General features: G+C 48.0%; 1 protein-coding gene across 2 annotated transcripts in view; it reads left to right on the plus strand.

Moving 5' to 3' along the window:
* Positions 1-17136, plus strand: part of alpk3a (alpha-kinase 3a) — an 80848-nt gene that overhangs the window by 13111 nt on the left and 50601 nt on the right. For both annotated transcript variants that reach the window (XM_048520944.2, XM_048520946.2), the window contains exon 4: positions 9833-9950. In XM_048520944.2, the coding sequence (XP_048376901.2) occupies positions 9833-9950 (118 nt within the window). The remainder of the gene's footprint in view (positions 1-9832; positions 9951-17136) is intronic.

Genomic DNA, 17136 nt, shown 5'->3' on the forward strand with positions numbered 1-17136 from the left:
GTTTAAAATTCCAGGTTTTTATTAATAGAATTTAAATCTGCCAGCAGCTGCACAGGGATTCAACCCATGAGCACCAAGGATTAGTCTGGCCTTTGGATTACCATCTTAGTGATGTTACCACAACACTGCAGCCCTCAGTAAACAGAGTCAACTTTTAACTGCTCTCAGAATGGCCCAAACAAGCCACTCAACTGCAGAGCATTGCTCTTCACTTCAGTGGACAGTACACACCGGCATTGCCAACAATGCCCATCCCATTAATGAATAAAGTGAAATGTTTGGACCTCATTCCAGCCAGAGGCTCTGTGTGTGTGTGTGTGTGTGTGTGTGTGTGTGTGGGGGGGTGCGGGATGGTTAGGTAAGTGTGTATGTGGGTGACTGAGGGAGTGTGAGTGTGTTAGTGAATAAGGGACAGTGCGGGCATGTGAGGCAGTGTGAGTATGGGCACGTGCGCGAGTGTGGGCGTGTGGAACTGTGTGAGAGTGAGAATGCGTGCAGGACGGGTGTGTGCTGTACACTCCCAGAATAAGGATACACTTGCTCACACCAGGACCCTGTGCGTGGAGGCCTTCAATGTGGAAGAGGATTTTGCATTGCAGCTTTCACTCATATGATAGACTTGGAAACAGTCCCATTCTGATTGGGTGATAGAAGAGCATCTGAAGGATTTACAGATTGAGAGTCAGCCCAGTTGACCACTTTGTAATGCACCTTCTATGGTCATCAGATCCTGAGGTAGGACTTCAACCTAGTACACATGTCCCAGAGGTAGGAACACTAGCCAGTGTGCCCCATGGCTCTGCGGAGCTTGTGTTATTGTATAGTGAGCCCTTTAAGGCAGCTGGGTGCGAAATGAAGAGAATTGTTGATTGGATGCACACTGCGTAGGTTAGACCTGGGGTTTGCTCCGAGCCTAACACTGAAGTGAAATCTTATTCTCTAACCAAACCAAGAATTCCCTCACATTTGTGTGAGATCACCAAAATATGAGAGCCAAATCTTAGTTTTGCTTGAGGTGGGTCAGGGAGTGTGCAGAATCTGTACACATCCTTTTCTGCCGAGTCCTGCTGCTTGCTCTCGCCTGATTGTATGAGAAAAAGTTAAAGCTGCTTGAGGATTTATCACACTTGGTTCTTCCTAAAGAAAGTCAAATGAGACAATGAGCGGCCTACTCAGGAAGGCCAGGTTACTATAGCAATGTGTGCGTGCGCCTACAGGCTGCACATTCTGGAGCTACAGGGTCATTCCCATCACATGATAATAAAGTGTGAAGCTGGATGAACACAGCAGGCCAAGCAGCATCTCAGGAGCACAAAAGCTGACGTTTCGGGCCTAGACCCTTCACTGACCAGTTGTCTCTCCCACTGTTACTGCCTGACATTGGTGTGTGTTGGCAGGACTCACAGGTTGGTACTCAACCAGTCTGGTCCCATGATGGATGCAGCCCTTTTGACCATCAGGGCCTGAGGTGGGTCTCAAGCCCAGTTGGTTTGACTCCAAAGCAGAGGCATTGCCCTCTGTGGCCTGAGGCCTCTGCCCAGGTTATGTGTAGGCCCGGCCTGGAAGAGGGACCTGAAACCACAGGCTCTGGCGCTGCACTGGACTTGGGCTCCCAATCTGAGGGAACAACTCTGCACCCCACCCCCCTCGACCACCAACCCTCCTCGCAGAGCCCTGGGCCCCTGCTTATTCACGCCCACCCAACACCCTGTCTCTCTCCCAGCCCTATTTGTCACACAGTTCAGGCCCACAATGAAGAATGTATATGATGAACAATATATTTATTGGTGACTGCAATGTAGGAATGGTATATTGGTTAGTGATAATGGGAACTGCAGATGCTGGAGAATCCAAGATAACAAAGTGTGGAACTGGATGAACACAGCAGGCCAAGCTTTTGTGCTCCTGTGATGCTGCTTGGCCTGCTGTGTTCATCCAGCTCCACACTTTGGTACATTGGTTAGTAATTCTTTTAATATTTTAATCCAATATTACCCTTGCTTAAGTATCTAGTCTGCGACTTCCCTGCTGAATTTCATTGTCCATTTTTTTGTTTCAATGAATGAGCATATTTCTAACCTGATTTCTGAGTCGGTATATGAATGATTTGGCGGGGGGGGGGGGGGGCGGTCAGTTAGCTCAGTTGGCTGGACAGTGGTCTGCCATTGCAGAGTATTATCCAACAGCAGGGAATCACTTCCTGCCCTGGCTGAGGTGAGCACAAAGGACTCTCCTTCTCAACCGTTCCCTTTCCCTGAGGTTAAACCCCCCCCCCCCCCCCCCCCCCCCCCCCCGCTTCCTCCCGACTCATCCCTCTCTCTCTATCTAATGAGAAAGCAGCCCAATGGCCCAGTCAAATGGTGACTTTATTGAATGTTTCAATGGAAATCACATTCTGGTTCAGCTTCGTGCGACTTTTGGCTGCATCTGTTCTGGACCTGGAAGCCCATTCCAGTCAGAAATTTGAAATTGTTTGAGCTCCTAATCAAGCTCCCTGCGAAGTTTCCATCACTGTCTGCATCCGTCTGTGTGTGTGTGTGCCCGTGTCTGTGTGTGTGTGTGTGTGTCTCTGTGTGTGTGTGCCCGTGTCTCTGTGTGTGTGTGTGCCCGTGTCTCTGTGTGTGTGTGTGCCCGTGTCTCTGTGTGTGTGTGTGTGCCCGTGTCTCTGTGTGTGTGTGCCCGTGTCTCTGTGTGTGTGTGTGTGCCCGTGTCTCTGTGTGTGTGTGTGTCCGTGTCTCTGTGTGTGTGTGTGTGTCCGTGTCTCTGTGTGTGTGTGTGTGTCCGTGTCTCTGTGTGTGTGTGTGTGCCCGTGTCTCTGTGTGTGTGTGTGTGTGTGCCCGTGTCTCTGTGTGTGTGTGTGTGTGCCCGTGTCTCTGTGTGTGTGTGTGTGTGCCCGTGTCGCTGTGTGTGTGTGTGTGTGTGCCCGTGTCGCTGTGTGTGTGTGTGTGTGTGCCCGTGTCTCTGTGTGTGTGTGTGTGTGCCCGTGTCTCTGTGTGTGTGTGTGTGTGTGTCCGTGCCCGTGTCTCTGTGTGTGTGTGTGCCCGTGTCTCTGTGTGTGTGTGTGTGTGCCCGTGTCTCTGTGTGTGTGTGTGTGTGTGTGTCCGTGCCCGTGTCTCTGTGTGTGTGTGTGTGTCCGTGCCCGTGTCTCTGTGTGTGTGTGTGCCTGTGTCTGTGTGTGTGTGTCTCTGTGTGTGTGCCCGTGTGTCTCTGTGTGTGTGTGCCCGTGTCTGTGTGTGTGTGCCCGTGTCTCTGTGTGTGTGTGTGCCCGTGTCTGTGTGTGTGTGTGCCCGTGTCTCTGCGTGTGTGTGTGCCCGTGTCTCTGCGTGTGTGTGTGCCCGTGTCTCTGTGTGTGTGCCCGCGTCTCTGTGTGTGTGTGTGTGTGTGTCCGCGTCTCTGTGTGTGCGTCTGTGTCTCTCTCTCTCTCAATCCATGCCTCTTTATGTCTGTGTCTGACTGTGTCCCTGTCTCTCTCCCTCTCTCTCTGTGCCCATGTCTCTCCCTCTGTGTCTCTCTGTCCCCATGTCTCTCTCTCTCTCTCTCTCTCTCTCTCTCTCTCTCTCTCTCACTGTCTGTGCCCTAGCTGTGCGAGTGTAGAATACAGACTCCAATCTGTCTGGTCACCCTTGTGAGGCTGATAGAAGGTAACTTTATGAGGAAAGAACTTTAATTTGTACAGCACCATAAACCGCTTTAAGACATCCAGAATGGCATGATAGCCAATGAAACGCATTTCACTGCGTTGATGTAGTGAAAGAGCAGCCAATTTGTGCACAGAAAGCCCCTTCAGGCAGCAGATATATAACTGTATGAATCCCCTCCAGGTGTTCACAGCTGTTTGGACAGAGATGAAATTGCATTTCTCAGGATCCTTTTATAACCTCGGCACATCCCTGCCAGTGTTAGAAAAGCAGGTCTTTCACACAGTTAACCTTGAAAATATCTTTGAATCAATCTGTTCTGGAATGTTATTACACAGATCTGGGGGCGTGGGACTTTAACCTCGGTCTCCTAGCTCAGGGGGAGGGACACTACTGCTGTACCCACAACGACAGCAGGTGATGCTGATTAGATTTGGTATTAGCAGGGTGATTAAAAAATAAGGAAAAGAGATGGAGTCCATAGTGACACTACAGTGCCTTATCTCTTCCTCCACATCCATTTCGATTTATTGCCTCTCTGCTTCCTTCCATTTTTACTGATTTTTAAATGTCGTTAGTGTTTGTAATTCGGTGATTGGCTAATTACATGGCTGGGTTTATTGATGGAAAATGATTGATTATTTCCCAATGGGGGCTGACCTCTGGGATCCAGTAAGGAAAAGGTGGAAACTGCTGTTTGTGCTAAACTGCGGTTTTACAACAAAAATCTCTTCAATCTCTGCAGTTCAATGTGACTCTGCAGGGCCTCACGGTCAGTTCTGTTGGAATAAACGCCGCCCCGTTTGAAATTGGGCCATGGGGATCTTGATATACAGGGATCATGATCTCTTCCCAAGAGACCCTGTTTCTGACAGTGCCACCTAAATGATCTTCTTGGTCCCTGATGTGAGCAAATAGCTCCCCCCCCCCCCGCCCCGAGTTACAGCGATCAATCAGAATGTAGTTGGGAAATAAAATGGGTTAATTCATTGAAAATTCTTTGTTAGATTGATGTTATCGAGACACAGAGTGTACAGCACAGAAACAGACCCTTCGGTCCAACATGTCCATGCTGACCAGATATCCGAGATAAATCTAGTCCCATTTGCCAGCATTTGGTCCATATCCTTCTAAACCCTTCCTATTCGTGTATCCATACAGATGCTATTTAAATGTTGTAACTGTACCAGCCTCCACCACTTCCCTCTGGCAGCTCATTCCATACATGCACCACCCTCCACGTGAAAAAGTTACCCCTTCGGTGCTTTTTATATCTTTCCCCTCTCCCCTTAGTGTGCGTTTCAGACTCCCCCATCCTGGAGAAAAGATCTTGCCTCTTCACCCTATCCAAGCCCCTCATGATTTTATAAACCTCTGTAGGGTTACCCCTCAGTCTACTACATTCCAGGGAGAATAGCCCCAACATACTCAGTCTCTCCCTGTAGCTCAAACCCTCCAACCCTGGGAACGTCCTTGTAAATCTTTTCTGAACTCTTTCAAGTTTCACAACATCCTTCCTGTAGCAGGGAGACACAGAGCACGATGTGATCGATTAGGCAGATGGTTGACAAAGTGACTGCTTATATTTAACAGGGACCATATTTACACAGTTTCGGTCTGGGAGGATGGTTACCCAGACATTTTATTACTTGGGGATGGTGTTTCTAATAAGCTGCTGTGGAACAGGCTGACAAAGTGCTATAAAGCTCAGAAGCCACGGAGTATTATTTGTGTCTGAAAGACTAGTAAGAGCAGGAATGCAGCTCCAGTAAACAGCTGGAGCTGTTTTTGAGACCCTGTAATGTCCCTGGTTTCAGTTTACAGTTTTGTACAACAGTTAAAATGCTGTCACACTATGGTTCAATGTTATTTTTGGAATAAACCATATGACATGTGTGCACAGGGATGAAACATACAGAGGCCCATCAGCCGGTACAAGTAGTTGTTATTTGTTGTGTGAAGGATCATTTGGATACACCCCACCCTGACGCTGAAATCCCCCGTTAGAGAACCGGCCAGAGTGCGTGTGTCCGAGAAATGGACAATCGGTGCAGTAAAGCCACGAGCACAAAGCAGACCCTGTGTGGTGCTGCATTTCTCTTTATCCTGATATCACCCAGCCACATGGGGTAGAAGGTCATTTAGGGCATCCTTTGGGAGAACTGCCTAATGCCCCCCCCCCCCCCGCATCATCTGAAAAGGGAGAAGCCTGCATGGTTGTGGTGCTGGGATGGACTCTCAGTGAATCAGAGAGCTGGCACACGCATGATGGGCGGAACAGTCTGCACTCTCACCATTCTGCGATTCTTCCTCTCCTGCTGTTCCTGTGTCCAGGCTGTTGGGGGGTGGTTGGTGCTGAATATTCCACTATGCATCGCCTGTGTCCAGTTTAGAACCTCAGTGGGGGTGTGTGTGAGGAGCACATCCCACCCACTGGTTAACACTGAGTATGACAGTCCTCCCTCTTGTGAGTTGAAATCAGATAGATCCCTCTGTGTTCCAGTGTTCCATGGTTTCACATTAAGAGGGCTATTGGATTGTCTCTGCGATGAGTTCAGGGAACTCAGTGTAGGAGGAGCACTACCACCTTGGAGATATCTGCCATGGCCGGATTGGTCAGCGCTATCGTCACTGGTTGGCCGGAGAATGAGAAGGACCTTATCAAAGTCTGTAAAATTCTAGCAGAATTACACAGGGTCACTGCAGCAGGAATGTTCCCAATGACTGTGGGTGGGGTGGGGGTTACAGTTTAAGGACTGTGGGGTTGGTTATTTAGGATGAAGAGAAAGAGAAATGTCTTCACTGAGAGAGTGGAGACCCTGTGGAAATCTCTGCCACAGAAAGTGTTTGAGGACAAAACGTTGAATGGAGTTAAGAGATAGTTTGTGGGGCTGAAGGGATCAAAGGATATGAGGGTGAAAGTGGGAACAGGATTTGAGTTGGATGATCAGCCATGATTATATTGGATGGTGGAGCAGGCTCAAAGGGCCGAATGGCCTACTCCTGTTCTTGTTTCTTGTGTTCTTATGTTGGATAGCTCTCTGATTGCTTTGCACAGACAGCTTCATGTCCTCCTGTGCTAGCAGCAGGGTGAACCCTCCCTTCTGCTGAGTGTATCGGCTCTACCCTGCAGATTGTTGGCTGGTCCATATCAAATAGCTATAAAACAGTCAGCAGAGAGAGGAGTAGAATTAATACTTCGGGCCCTCCAGAATCGTCATGAAGAATAGTTGCTGTACCTTTATAGTTCACTGGATCTGGCTCATGATGATTATGAAATAAAAATGTTGCAGTTACATTTCCATTTCCAGAAGCATTTCAAGCTACAAAAAGAATCAAGAGCATGTTGTGATCATGTGCTGTGGGATCCGGTGTACGAGCAGTCCATTTGTGATCACCTCTTGGCCAGGCCAACGTCTCATTTGTGTTTGTGAATAGAAAGTACCTCCTCAGAGGGAGTGAGTGTATTCCACAATGAGGAAACATCGCCTCCTGCAGTGTGGATGGCTCAGTGCGATGCTGCCCTTCTCCCTGCGTGAGCCCAGCTCTCTCTCCAAAGCCCGGGCAGAATCGGGTAGGTCTGGGGAGGACCTGGTCTTCCAGATGTGTGCAGATGTTTCCCAGCTGAGGCCATGCAGCTTTCTTTGTGATTTTCCACATAAACCTCCCCCCCTCCCCACCCCGCCAGTTCGCATATTGAGACTGGACCTCCGACAGGGTAGGTTCACTTGGCTGATCCCAGGGATAGACAGACTGCCTTTTGAGGAGAGATTGAGTAGGTTGGGCTCGTTCTCAGTGGAGTTTAGAAGAATGAGAGGGGACCTTATTGAAACATTACAAGCTTTTTAAAGATTTGACAGGGTAAGTGCAGAGAGGCTGTTTCCCCTTGTGGGAGACCCTAGGACCAGAGCGCATCATCTCAGAATAAGGGGTCAACCAGCTGGGATAGACATGAGGAGGAATTTCGTCTTTCAGAGGGGAGTGAATCTGTGGAATTCTTTGTCATAGGGGCTAGGTCACTAAATATATCCATGGCTGAGTTTGATAGGTTTTTAATCACTGAGGGAATCTCAGGTTATAGGGTAAAGGCAGGAGAGTGGAGTTGAGGATTATCAGATAAGCCATGATCTCATTGAATGGCGGAGCAGACTCAATGGGCCGAATGGTCTGCTCCTGCTCCTGTGTCTTACGGTCTTACAGTTCCCCCCGACCCAACGGGTATGTTGAGGGGGAGGGGCACATCAAATAGACTGGGTGCTAAGTCAGACTACCTTCCCACCTGTCACTGAGCTCACTCCCATAATTCACTGAGTGGCAGTGTGTACCACCTCACCGTGGTGTGTGTGCCGAAATCTAAATAAACCCAACGACAGGTTTATTAACCAGGGCAGACAGCAGCTCGTGCCACAGCACCCAGCAGATGCACCTCAGCGATCTGGCCTCTAGCTCATTTACAAACAGTGGGACCCGCCCCAACTTTGGAATTTGAGAATTGAGGGGCACAGCTGGAAGGCGTGGGCTGGCCGTTCGGTGTGACACGGTGTTCTGTATCGTGGCCTCGGATGACTGGGTTGTAAAGACGCCTGCTGCTGGAGCTCCACGCCTGAGTTATTATACCTTACACTGGGCAGTTATACCTGTGCTCACCTTGCTCAGAGCACTCACGTTACAAACAGTCACACTGCTGTTATATAGGAGCACCTCAGCGCTTCACAGAGCCTCAAACCATGACTGTAGTCTGACAAGAGTATCCAGGCCATTCTTAAAGGTGGTCTTGCCCCTCCTTTCAGTGAAATTTCCGGAGTTGCTTTTTCACCGAGGCTGGCTTTTTGGGATTGGAGATTGAGACACAGAGAGTCTCCTTGCTGTTATCAGTCCATGTTGTTTTCCGTCTTCGCTTAAGGGCAGTTGTTGGCACACTGTGTACAGATTCCGGTGACTGTGTCATTTCACTTCATTTCAAACTGGTTAGCTGTGAGGTTGTAGACTTGCTCGCCGAGCCGGTTGGTTTAGTTACAAACGTTTCATCACCTGCTGGGTAACATTGTCAGTGCACCTCAGGTGAAGCGTCAGTGTTCCGTCCTGCTTGTGACTCTGTTTGTTGGGGTTTTTTGCTATTACTTCCAGTTCTGTTTCCCATGATTTGTACGCACCGTCTAGTTCAGTTTATTTGTTGATGGAGTTCCAGTTAGAATACCACGCCTTCAGGAATTCCCTGGCAAGTCTCTGGCTTGGACGTGTCGCTCGTTGTCTGTGTGTAGTGAGACAGGTCAGAATTGGTCATGCCTGGTGGTGGCTGGTTGGTGCTCATGTATCCGTATTGTCAGTTTTCTCCCAGTTTGGCCGGTGTAGTGCCAATGGGATCCTTTATGTTCATCAGTAGCTGTCGTAGGGTGTTGGTTTGTGGGCTACTCCGATACTTCGGGATTACTCTGCTCAGACCACAAACCAACAACCACCCTATGACAGTTGCTCACGAATGTAAAGTTTCCAACCCAAGCAAAACTGGTGTAATATCCAAAATCCCATGCAAGGACTGTGAGAAACACTACATAGGCCAAACCGGGAGAAAACTGACATTACAGATACATGAGCACCAACTAGCTGCCAAGAAACACAACCAATTCTCGCTGGTCTTAATACACATAGACACAAATTCGACTGGGACAACACATCCTTCTTCTGGTTAGCTGTGAGTTACTCTGTAACTCACTTATCATTCACGAAGGAGTAAAACATGGTGTCCTTGATGCCCCACTGAGATTCACTGCCCCTTGGTAGGGGTTGGGGGCGGTGTCTTGATATTGGGTAAAATTCTAATGAAATGCAAGCTCTGTCTCCTTTTGTATCAGAGGAAGTAGGAACTGCAGATGCTGGAGAATCTGAGATAACAAGGTGTGAAGCTGGATGAACACAGCAGGCCAAGCAGCATCAGAGGAGCACAAAAGCTGACGTTTCGGGCCTAGACCCTACTTCAGAAATGGGGTAGGGTCTAGGCCCGAAACATCAGCTTTCCTGCTGCTATGACGCTGCTTGGCCTGCTGTGTTCATCCGGCTTCACACCTTGTTATCTCAGTATCCTTCCATGTCAGTTTAATTTTCTCCAGAATGTTGTGGCCCAGATTTGAAACACAATATGCTGGGGGGAATGTTTACATGTTGCGGGCTCTGAACTGGATGTATTCTATTTCCAGGTCACCCAGCACCAGAGATCACTTGGTACAAAGACGACAAGGAGATGGATCGATACTGCGGCCTTCCCAAATATCAAATATTCCACTATGGAAGAAAGCATTCACTTCACCTGTATAAGTAAGTTGTGAGGGTGGGTGGTGACATTATTACCCAGGGCCCAGGCTCGTTTCAAATCCACTGCAACTGGTAGAGTTTAGATTTGGTTAGTCATACTGCAAACCTTTTATTTATCAGCCCTTATGGACCAGGAGCGTGTCGGATGATCAGATATTCCGGATAATCAAGAGGTAGGCCGAACCGCAATAAACCTGACCGAGACAGCCTTCCTCAAAACCAACCTGAGTTAAATCTCCTAAAATCAATGTAAAAACACACAGTTACTAATAGAAATGTAATTCAGGGGGTATACACATCAGTGTTATGCTTTATTTACAGCGTAAATACTACGACATCACAGTAGCTTGTGATATTTGAAGTATATAATTTTACTAAGAATGCCGGTTGATTAAGGCACTGCTTAAAACAGAGTTTATGCTGTGTCTAGAATTGTAAGTTGATGTCAGAGATAGTGACCCTGAAACTGTTATTGATTGTTTTAAAATCCCATCTGGTTCACTAATGCCCTTTAGGGAAGGAAACAGCCTCGTTACCTGGTCTGGCCTACATGTGACTCCAGACCCAAAGCAATGTGGTTGACTCTGAACTGCCCTCTGAACTGGTTTGAAGGGGCTGCCCAGTCCGAGGGCAGTTACAGCGTGCTGGTGTCAGTGACACAGGCGCACACACACGCACACAGACACAGACACACAGACACACCCACACTCACAGACACACAAACACACACACACAGGCATGCGCACACACACACACAAACACACACACACATAGACAGACACAGACACAGTAACGCACAGACACATACTCCGACACACACACAGTAACACACCGACACACGCACACAGACACAGTAACACACACACACACAGACACAGACACACACACATGCACAGATACACAGACACACACAGACACAGACGCGCACGTATACACTCACACAGACACAGACACAGACACACAACCCACACACACACACACACTCACGCAAACACACACACTCTCTCTCTCTCTCACACACACACAAACACACACACTCTCTCTCTCTCCTTCTCTCTCTCTCACACACACACACACAACCCAAGAAAGAAAAGTTCTCAGAAGATGAAGTCCAGTCCTGCTGTCAACATTTCCACCTTCCACCATTTTGCTCACCTACATGAAATATCTTTTCGCTCTAATCGTGTCTAATCTTTGCAGATCCTCAGGTTTAAAGGAAATAATGGAAGGGATTTTCTACAACCCTGTGTTACTGGTACATCTCCTACTGCCCATGGGAGCCTGTTCTTTTAGCTCCTTGCAGATATATTCATTTAGGAGGTTTTCAAAGATTTCAAACCCCCAGGACTTCACTGTATGTAGGATGTATAGTGCTGAAGAGACCCTTTGGCCCATCTTGGTGCTGATGTTCATTCTCCACATGAGGCTTCTCTTGCCTTTACCAACCCTGCTAGCCTTCCAGTCTATTCCTTATCCACCTCCTGTGCTTATCCGTTTCCCAATTTAAATGCAGCTGCCCATCTATCCTATGGTGGTAAGTTCCATGTTTTCCCTGTGCTTCAGGCGGAGAGGTTGCTTCTGATCTCCCTGTCGGATAGATAGCTTATATCAGTGGTCTGCATTGCTTTACCCACCTGGAGCAGGGTGCAGGCACTGTGACCGCTCAACAGCTGTCTGTGACGCGAACTTAGTTGATCAGCCACCACAGAAATATGTTGCTTGTTCTCCCAGATCGCAAGGGGTCAGAATTCCTCTGGGTGCACTCCGTTAAATGATCAGTTCATAGTGGAGGATATGTATCCTTGCCTGAGTGCACTGTGCTGCCCCAGAAAGGGCTATACACAATCAGAGCGGAAGTAGGCTATTCGGCCCATCGAGTATGCTCTGCCATTCAATAAGGTTATGACCGATCTGTATGTGTTTCAGATCCCACACAGCCAACCTCTTCCCCTGCTCTGGAAGTGTGTGTGTTTTTTTTAACACGTCTAAGCAGGTTGATAGAAGGTATTCATCAAGAAATATCATGGATGAGCTCTGTGTGGATTGATCAACTTCAACTACATAGTGTAGAATGAGGCCGTTCCACCCATTGTGACTGGCTCTATCCCCTAGCGCCAGTCTCATTGCCCTTTTCCCCATATCCCTGTTCCGCATTTCTTTCCAGAATACCATCCGGTGCCCCTCTTGAATGCCCCAGTTGAACCTGCCTCCACCACATTTCCTGGTAGTGCATTCCATACCCTAACTCCTCCTGTATGCTCCCTCGATTGCCTGCCTACAACAAATCCCCATAGCAACGTCAGAGTGTAACAAACTGTATGGACAACGGGGTACACCTCTTGCGACTGTGGGCACAGCGTGAATGCCTGACAAATATAGCTGCAGTGTGCAGCGTTTTGAGAGACTGGTGAGAAATGATTGTAACTACAGTTGCCTCTGCCAAGACTCTGTCAGGGCTTAGGTTTGAGAGAGTGAAGTATGTAACGAAATGCCATTCTCAATAGTTAGAGACTGAATATCCAAATGATTCGGAGTTTTAAAAAAAAAGCAGCAAAATCAGAAAAGAATTTGATCTGCGGTAAGTGGTAAGGATTTTTAATATGTTGCTTGAAAGGGCGTAGTTACTAGTAACTTGCAAAGAGAAATGGGATGAATACTGGAAGGGGAAACAAATTTGTAGGCATGTACGAAAGTGTGGTACTAACTGTGTTAGTGTGTCCAGTGGTCTTCTTCAGTGGTGTATTGTTCTTCCTTTTAAGGTATTGGTAAATATTGCAACAATCAATCATAAAACGATCGTTCTGTGTCCCTGAAATAACTGTGTCTCCTGCATTGGATAATGGACGGGTGAGAGTAGGGGACACATTGGTGCAGTTAGTGTAACATCATGAAAAGTACTGCATGGTAATGTTACAATCTCAATGGGCCATCACCAATCAATATAACCAAATGTATTTAATGATTACACCATTGAAGAAGTTGTCACCAATTTTCCACTTCTGACAGCTTTTATTTGACTGAACCAATGCAAATTAAACATGAATTAACATGCAAATGACACTCCTTATTGAAAAAGAAGTTTCACTTTAGACAGTCAATATATCACAAATTTATCTCACACAACCACAGACACTTATATGAGCCCCCAGCAACAAATGGCAGATCCACTGTTGTCCAACTTAGTGTGATGTCCCAGTCTCCTTTAGCAAGCTCCTTCCATCCGGTCAGTTCTGGTAAAACTCAGCAGCAGTAAAATTGTTTGCGTTTGCAGCTCTAACCCTCTCATTCATACTCTCTCTCTCTCACACACACACACACACACACACACACACACACACACACACACACACACACACACACACCTCATCAAGGTAGTGATAACTATGTTTTAAAGAACTTGAACAAGGGATTACAAAGTAAGAACTGAAGAAAGGAGTTAGGAGCGTTAAAAGGGATCATGGAATGACCTAGGCAAACAGGGTGAAGGAAGATCCAAGGCTTTTTATACATATATCAAGAGCAAGAGGGTACCTGGGAAAACAGTAGGTCTGCTCAAGGACAAAGGAAGGAATTTATGCCTAGAGCTAAAGGAAGTGGGTGATTTCCTTAACAAATACTTTGCTTCAGTATTCACAAAGAGGAGGACATCTAGAGTTTAACAAAGTGTGGAGCTGGATGAACACAGCAGGCCAAGCAGCATCTCAGGAGCACAAAAGCTGACGTTTCAGGCCTAGACCCTTCATCAGAGAGGGGGATGGGGTGAGGGTTCTGGAATAAATAGGGAGAGAGGGGGACATGGACCAAAGATGGAGAGAAAAGAAGATAGGTGGAGAGGAGAGTATAGGTGGGGAGGTAGGTAGGGGATAGGTCAGTCCAGGGAAGACGGACAGGTCAAGGAGGTGGGATGAGGATAGTAGGTAGGAAATGGAGGTGCGGCTTGGGGTGGGAGGAGGGGATGGGTGAGAGGAAGAACAAGTTGGGGAGGCAGAGACAGGTTGGACTGGTTTTGGGATGCAGTAGGTGGAGGGGAAGAGCTGCGCTGATTGTGTGATGCAGTGCGGGAAGGGGACGAACTGGGCTGGTTTTGGGATGCAGTGGGGGAAGGGGAGATTTTGAAGCTGGTGAAGTCCACATTGCTACCATTGGGCTGCACGGTTCCCAAGTGGAATATGAGTTGCTGTTCCTGCAACCTTTGGGTGGCATCATTGTGGCACTGCAGGAGGCCCATGATGGACATGTCATCTAAAGAATGGGAGGGGGAGTGGAAATGGTTTGCGACTGGGAGGTGCAGTTGCTTATTGCGAACCAAGCGGAGGTGTTCTGCAAAACGGTCCCCAAGCCTCCGCTTGGTTTCCGCAATGTAGAGGAAGCCACACCAGGTACAATGGATGCAGTGTACCACATTGGCAGATGTGCAGGTGAACCTCTGCTTAATATGGGAAGTCATCTTGGGGCCTGGGATAGGGGTGAGGGAGGAGGTGTGGGGGCAAGTGTAGCATTTTCTGTGGTTGCAGGGGAAGGTGCCGGGTATGGTGGGGTTGGAGGGCAGTGTGGAAGAACAAGGGAGTCACAGAGAGAGTGGTCTCTCCGGAAAGCAGACAAGGATGGGGATGGAAAAATGTCTTGGGTGGTGGGGTTGGATTGTACATGGCGGAAGTGTTGGAGGATAATGCCTTGTTCGCTCCACACTGCCCTCCACCCCCACCACACCCGGCACCTTCCCCTGCAACCGCAGGAAATGCTACACTTGCCCCCACACCTCCTCCCTCACCCCTATCCCAGGCCCCAAGATGACTTTCCATATTAAGCAGAGGTTCACCTGCACATCTGCCAATGTGGTATACTGCATCCATTGTATCCGGTGTGGCTTCCTCTACATTGCGAAAACCAAGCGGAGGCTTGGGGACCGCTTTGCAGAACACCTCCGCTTGGTTCGCAATAAGCAACTGCACCTCCCCGTTGCAAACCATTTCCACTCCCCCTCCCATTCTTTAGATGACATGGCCATCATGGGCCTCCTGCAGTGCCGCAAATTTGCTACCCGAAGGTTGCAGGAACAGCAACTCATATTCCGCTTGGGAACCGTGCAGCCCAATGGTATCAATGTGGACTTCACCAGCTTCAAAATCTCCCCTTTCCCCACCGCATCCCTAAACCAGCCCAGTTCGTCCCCTCCCCCCACTGCACCACACAACCAGTCCAACTTGTCTCTGCCTCCCTAACCTGTTCTTCCTCTCACCCATCCCTTCCTCCCACCCCAAGCCGCACCTCCATCTCCTACCTACTATCCTCATCCCACCTCCTTGACCTGTCCATCTTCCCTGGACTGACCTATCCCCTCCCTACCTCCCCACCTATACTCTCCTCTCCACCTATCTTCTTTTCTCTCCATCTTCGGTCTGCCTCCCCCTCTCTCCCTATTTATTCCAGTTCCCTCTCCCCATCCCCCTCTCTGATGAAGGGTCTAGGCCCGAAACGTCAGCTTTTGTGCTCCTGAGATGCTGCTGGACCTGCTGTGTTCATCCAGCCTCACACTTTATTATCTTGGATTCTCCAGCATCTGCAGTTCCCATTATCACAGACCAAGCAGCATCTTCGGAGCACAAAAGCTGACGTTTCGGGCCTAGACCGTAGAGTTTAGAGAGGTTTAAGTCGATATTCTGCGGAATGTCAATGTGAAAAGGTGGTGTTGGGTGTTTTGAAAACATTCAGGTAGACAAGCCTCCAGGACCTGATGGGGTCTATTCCAGAATGCTGAGGGAGAAATTTGCTGGGGCCTTGTACCAAATCTCTGTATCCTGTTTTGTCACAGGGGCCCCAGAAGACCTGGGAATAGCCAGTGTTTTTCCTATGTTTAAGAAGGGCGACAGGGATAATCTGGGAGTGTCAGTGGTAGGGAAAATTATTGGAGAAGATTCTTAGGGATGGATTTTATTCACATGGCTAATGGGACTGGATTAAGTTAGGATATCTGCTCGGCATGGATGAGTTGGACCGAAGGATCTGTTCCTGTGCTGCATATCTCTGTGACTAAGATTCTATTTGGAAAAATATGGAATTGTTAGCAAGAGGCAGCGTGGCTTTGAATGGGAGGGGGGCACATGCCTCACAAATTTGATTGATTTTTTTGAGGAAGTGACAAAGATGGTTGATGAGGGCAAGGGTGTAGATGTTGCCAAATGGACTTCAGTACGAGGCCCCAAGATCCTTCTTGGCAGTCTGATACAGAAGGTGTATGTACAAGTGATCTGGAGGAGAAGGTAGGTGGTCTGATTAGTAAATGTATGGATGACACACAGTTTGGGGGAGCTGCAGATAATTTGAAGGATTGCCAGAGGATACAGTAGGATAAAGACAGGCAGATAACTTGGGCAGAGCAATAGCAGATGGGGTTTGATCCAGCCAAATGTGGTGCATTTTAGAAGATCTAACACAGGAGGGAAGGAGACAGTAAATGGCAGAACCCTTAGAAGCATCAACATACAAAGGGATCTAGGCGCACAGATCCACAGTTCTGTGAATGTGTAACACAAGTGGACAAGGAGGTCAAGAAGGCGAATGGCATGCTTGCCTTCATCGGTCAGGCGTAGTGTATATAAATCAGCAATTCATGGTTAGTTAAACCACATTTGGAGTTTTGTGTAAATTCTGGTCACGTTACCAGAGGATGGGGAGGCTTTAGCTAGAGTACAAAAAAGGATTGCCAGGATATGATAACGAAGTGTGAAGCCGGATGAACACTGGTTTGGAGGGTATTAGCTATGAGGAGAGATTGGACAATCAATTTCATTGAAGGATAAGAGGCAACCTGATAGAAGTTTACAAAATCATAGGAGGCATGGATAGAATGGAAATTTAGAGTCTTTTTTTCTCGAGTATAAATGTCAGTTACTGTGAGACGTAGGTTTAAAGTAAAGCGGGTGGGTTTAAAGGGAATGTGAAAGGCATGTGGACTGTCTTACAGGAATGGCCTCTCTGGAGAGTAGAGCCCCAGACTGTTTACTCTTTCATGACAGCATTACCCTCTGTATTTTGCTGTCACCTTTACAAAGCTCTCTCTCTCTGAGAGATGGCAGTCAGGCCAGTCCTTAGTGCTGTGGGTTTGGTAGAGTACCAGTGAAGAGAGTTCTCTTCACAGACTGTTTAGGGTCAGCCTTACAGCTGACATTAATGACAAAAACAGCAACTA

This window comes from Stegostoma tigrinum, chromosome 36, assembly GCF_030684315.1.
Source record: "Stegostoma tigrinum isolate sSteTig4 chromosome 36, sSteTig4.hap1, whole genome shotgun sequence".
NCBI lineage: Eukaryota > Metazoa > Chordata > Chondrichthyes > Orectolobiformes > Stegostomatidae > Stegostoma > Stegostoma tigrinum.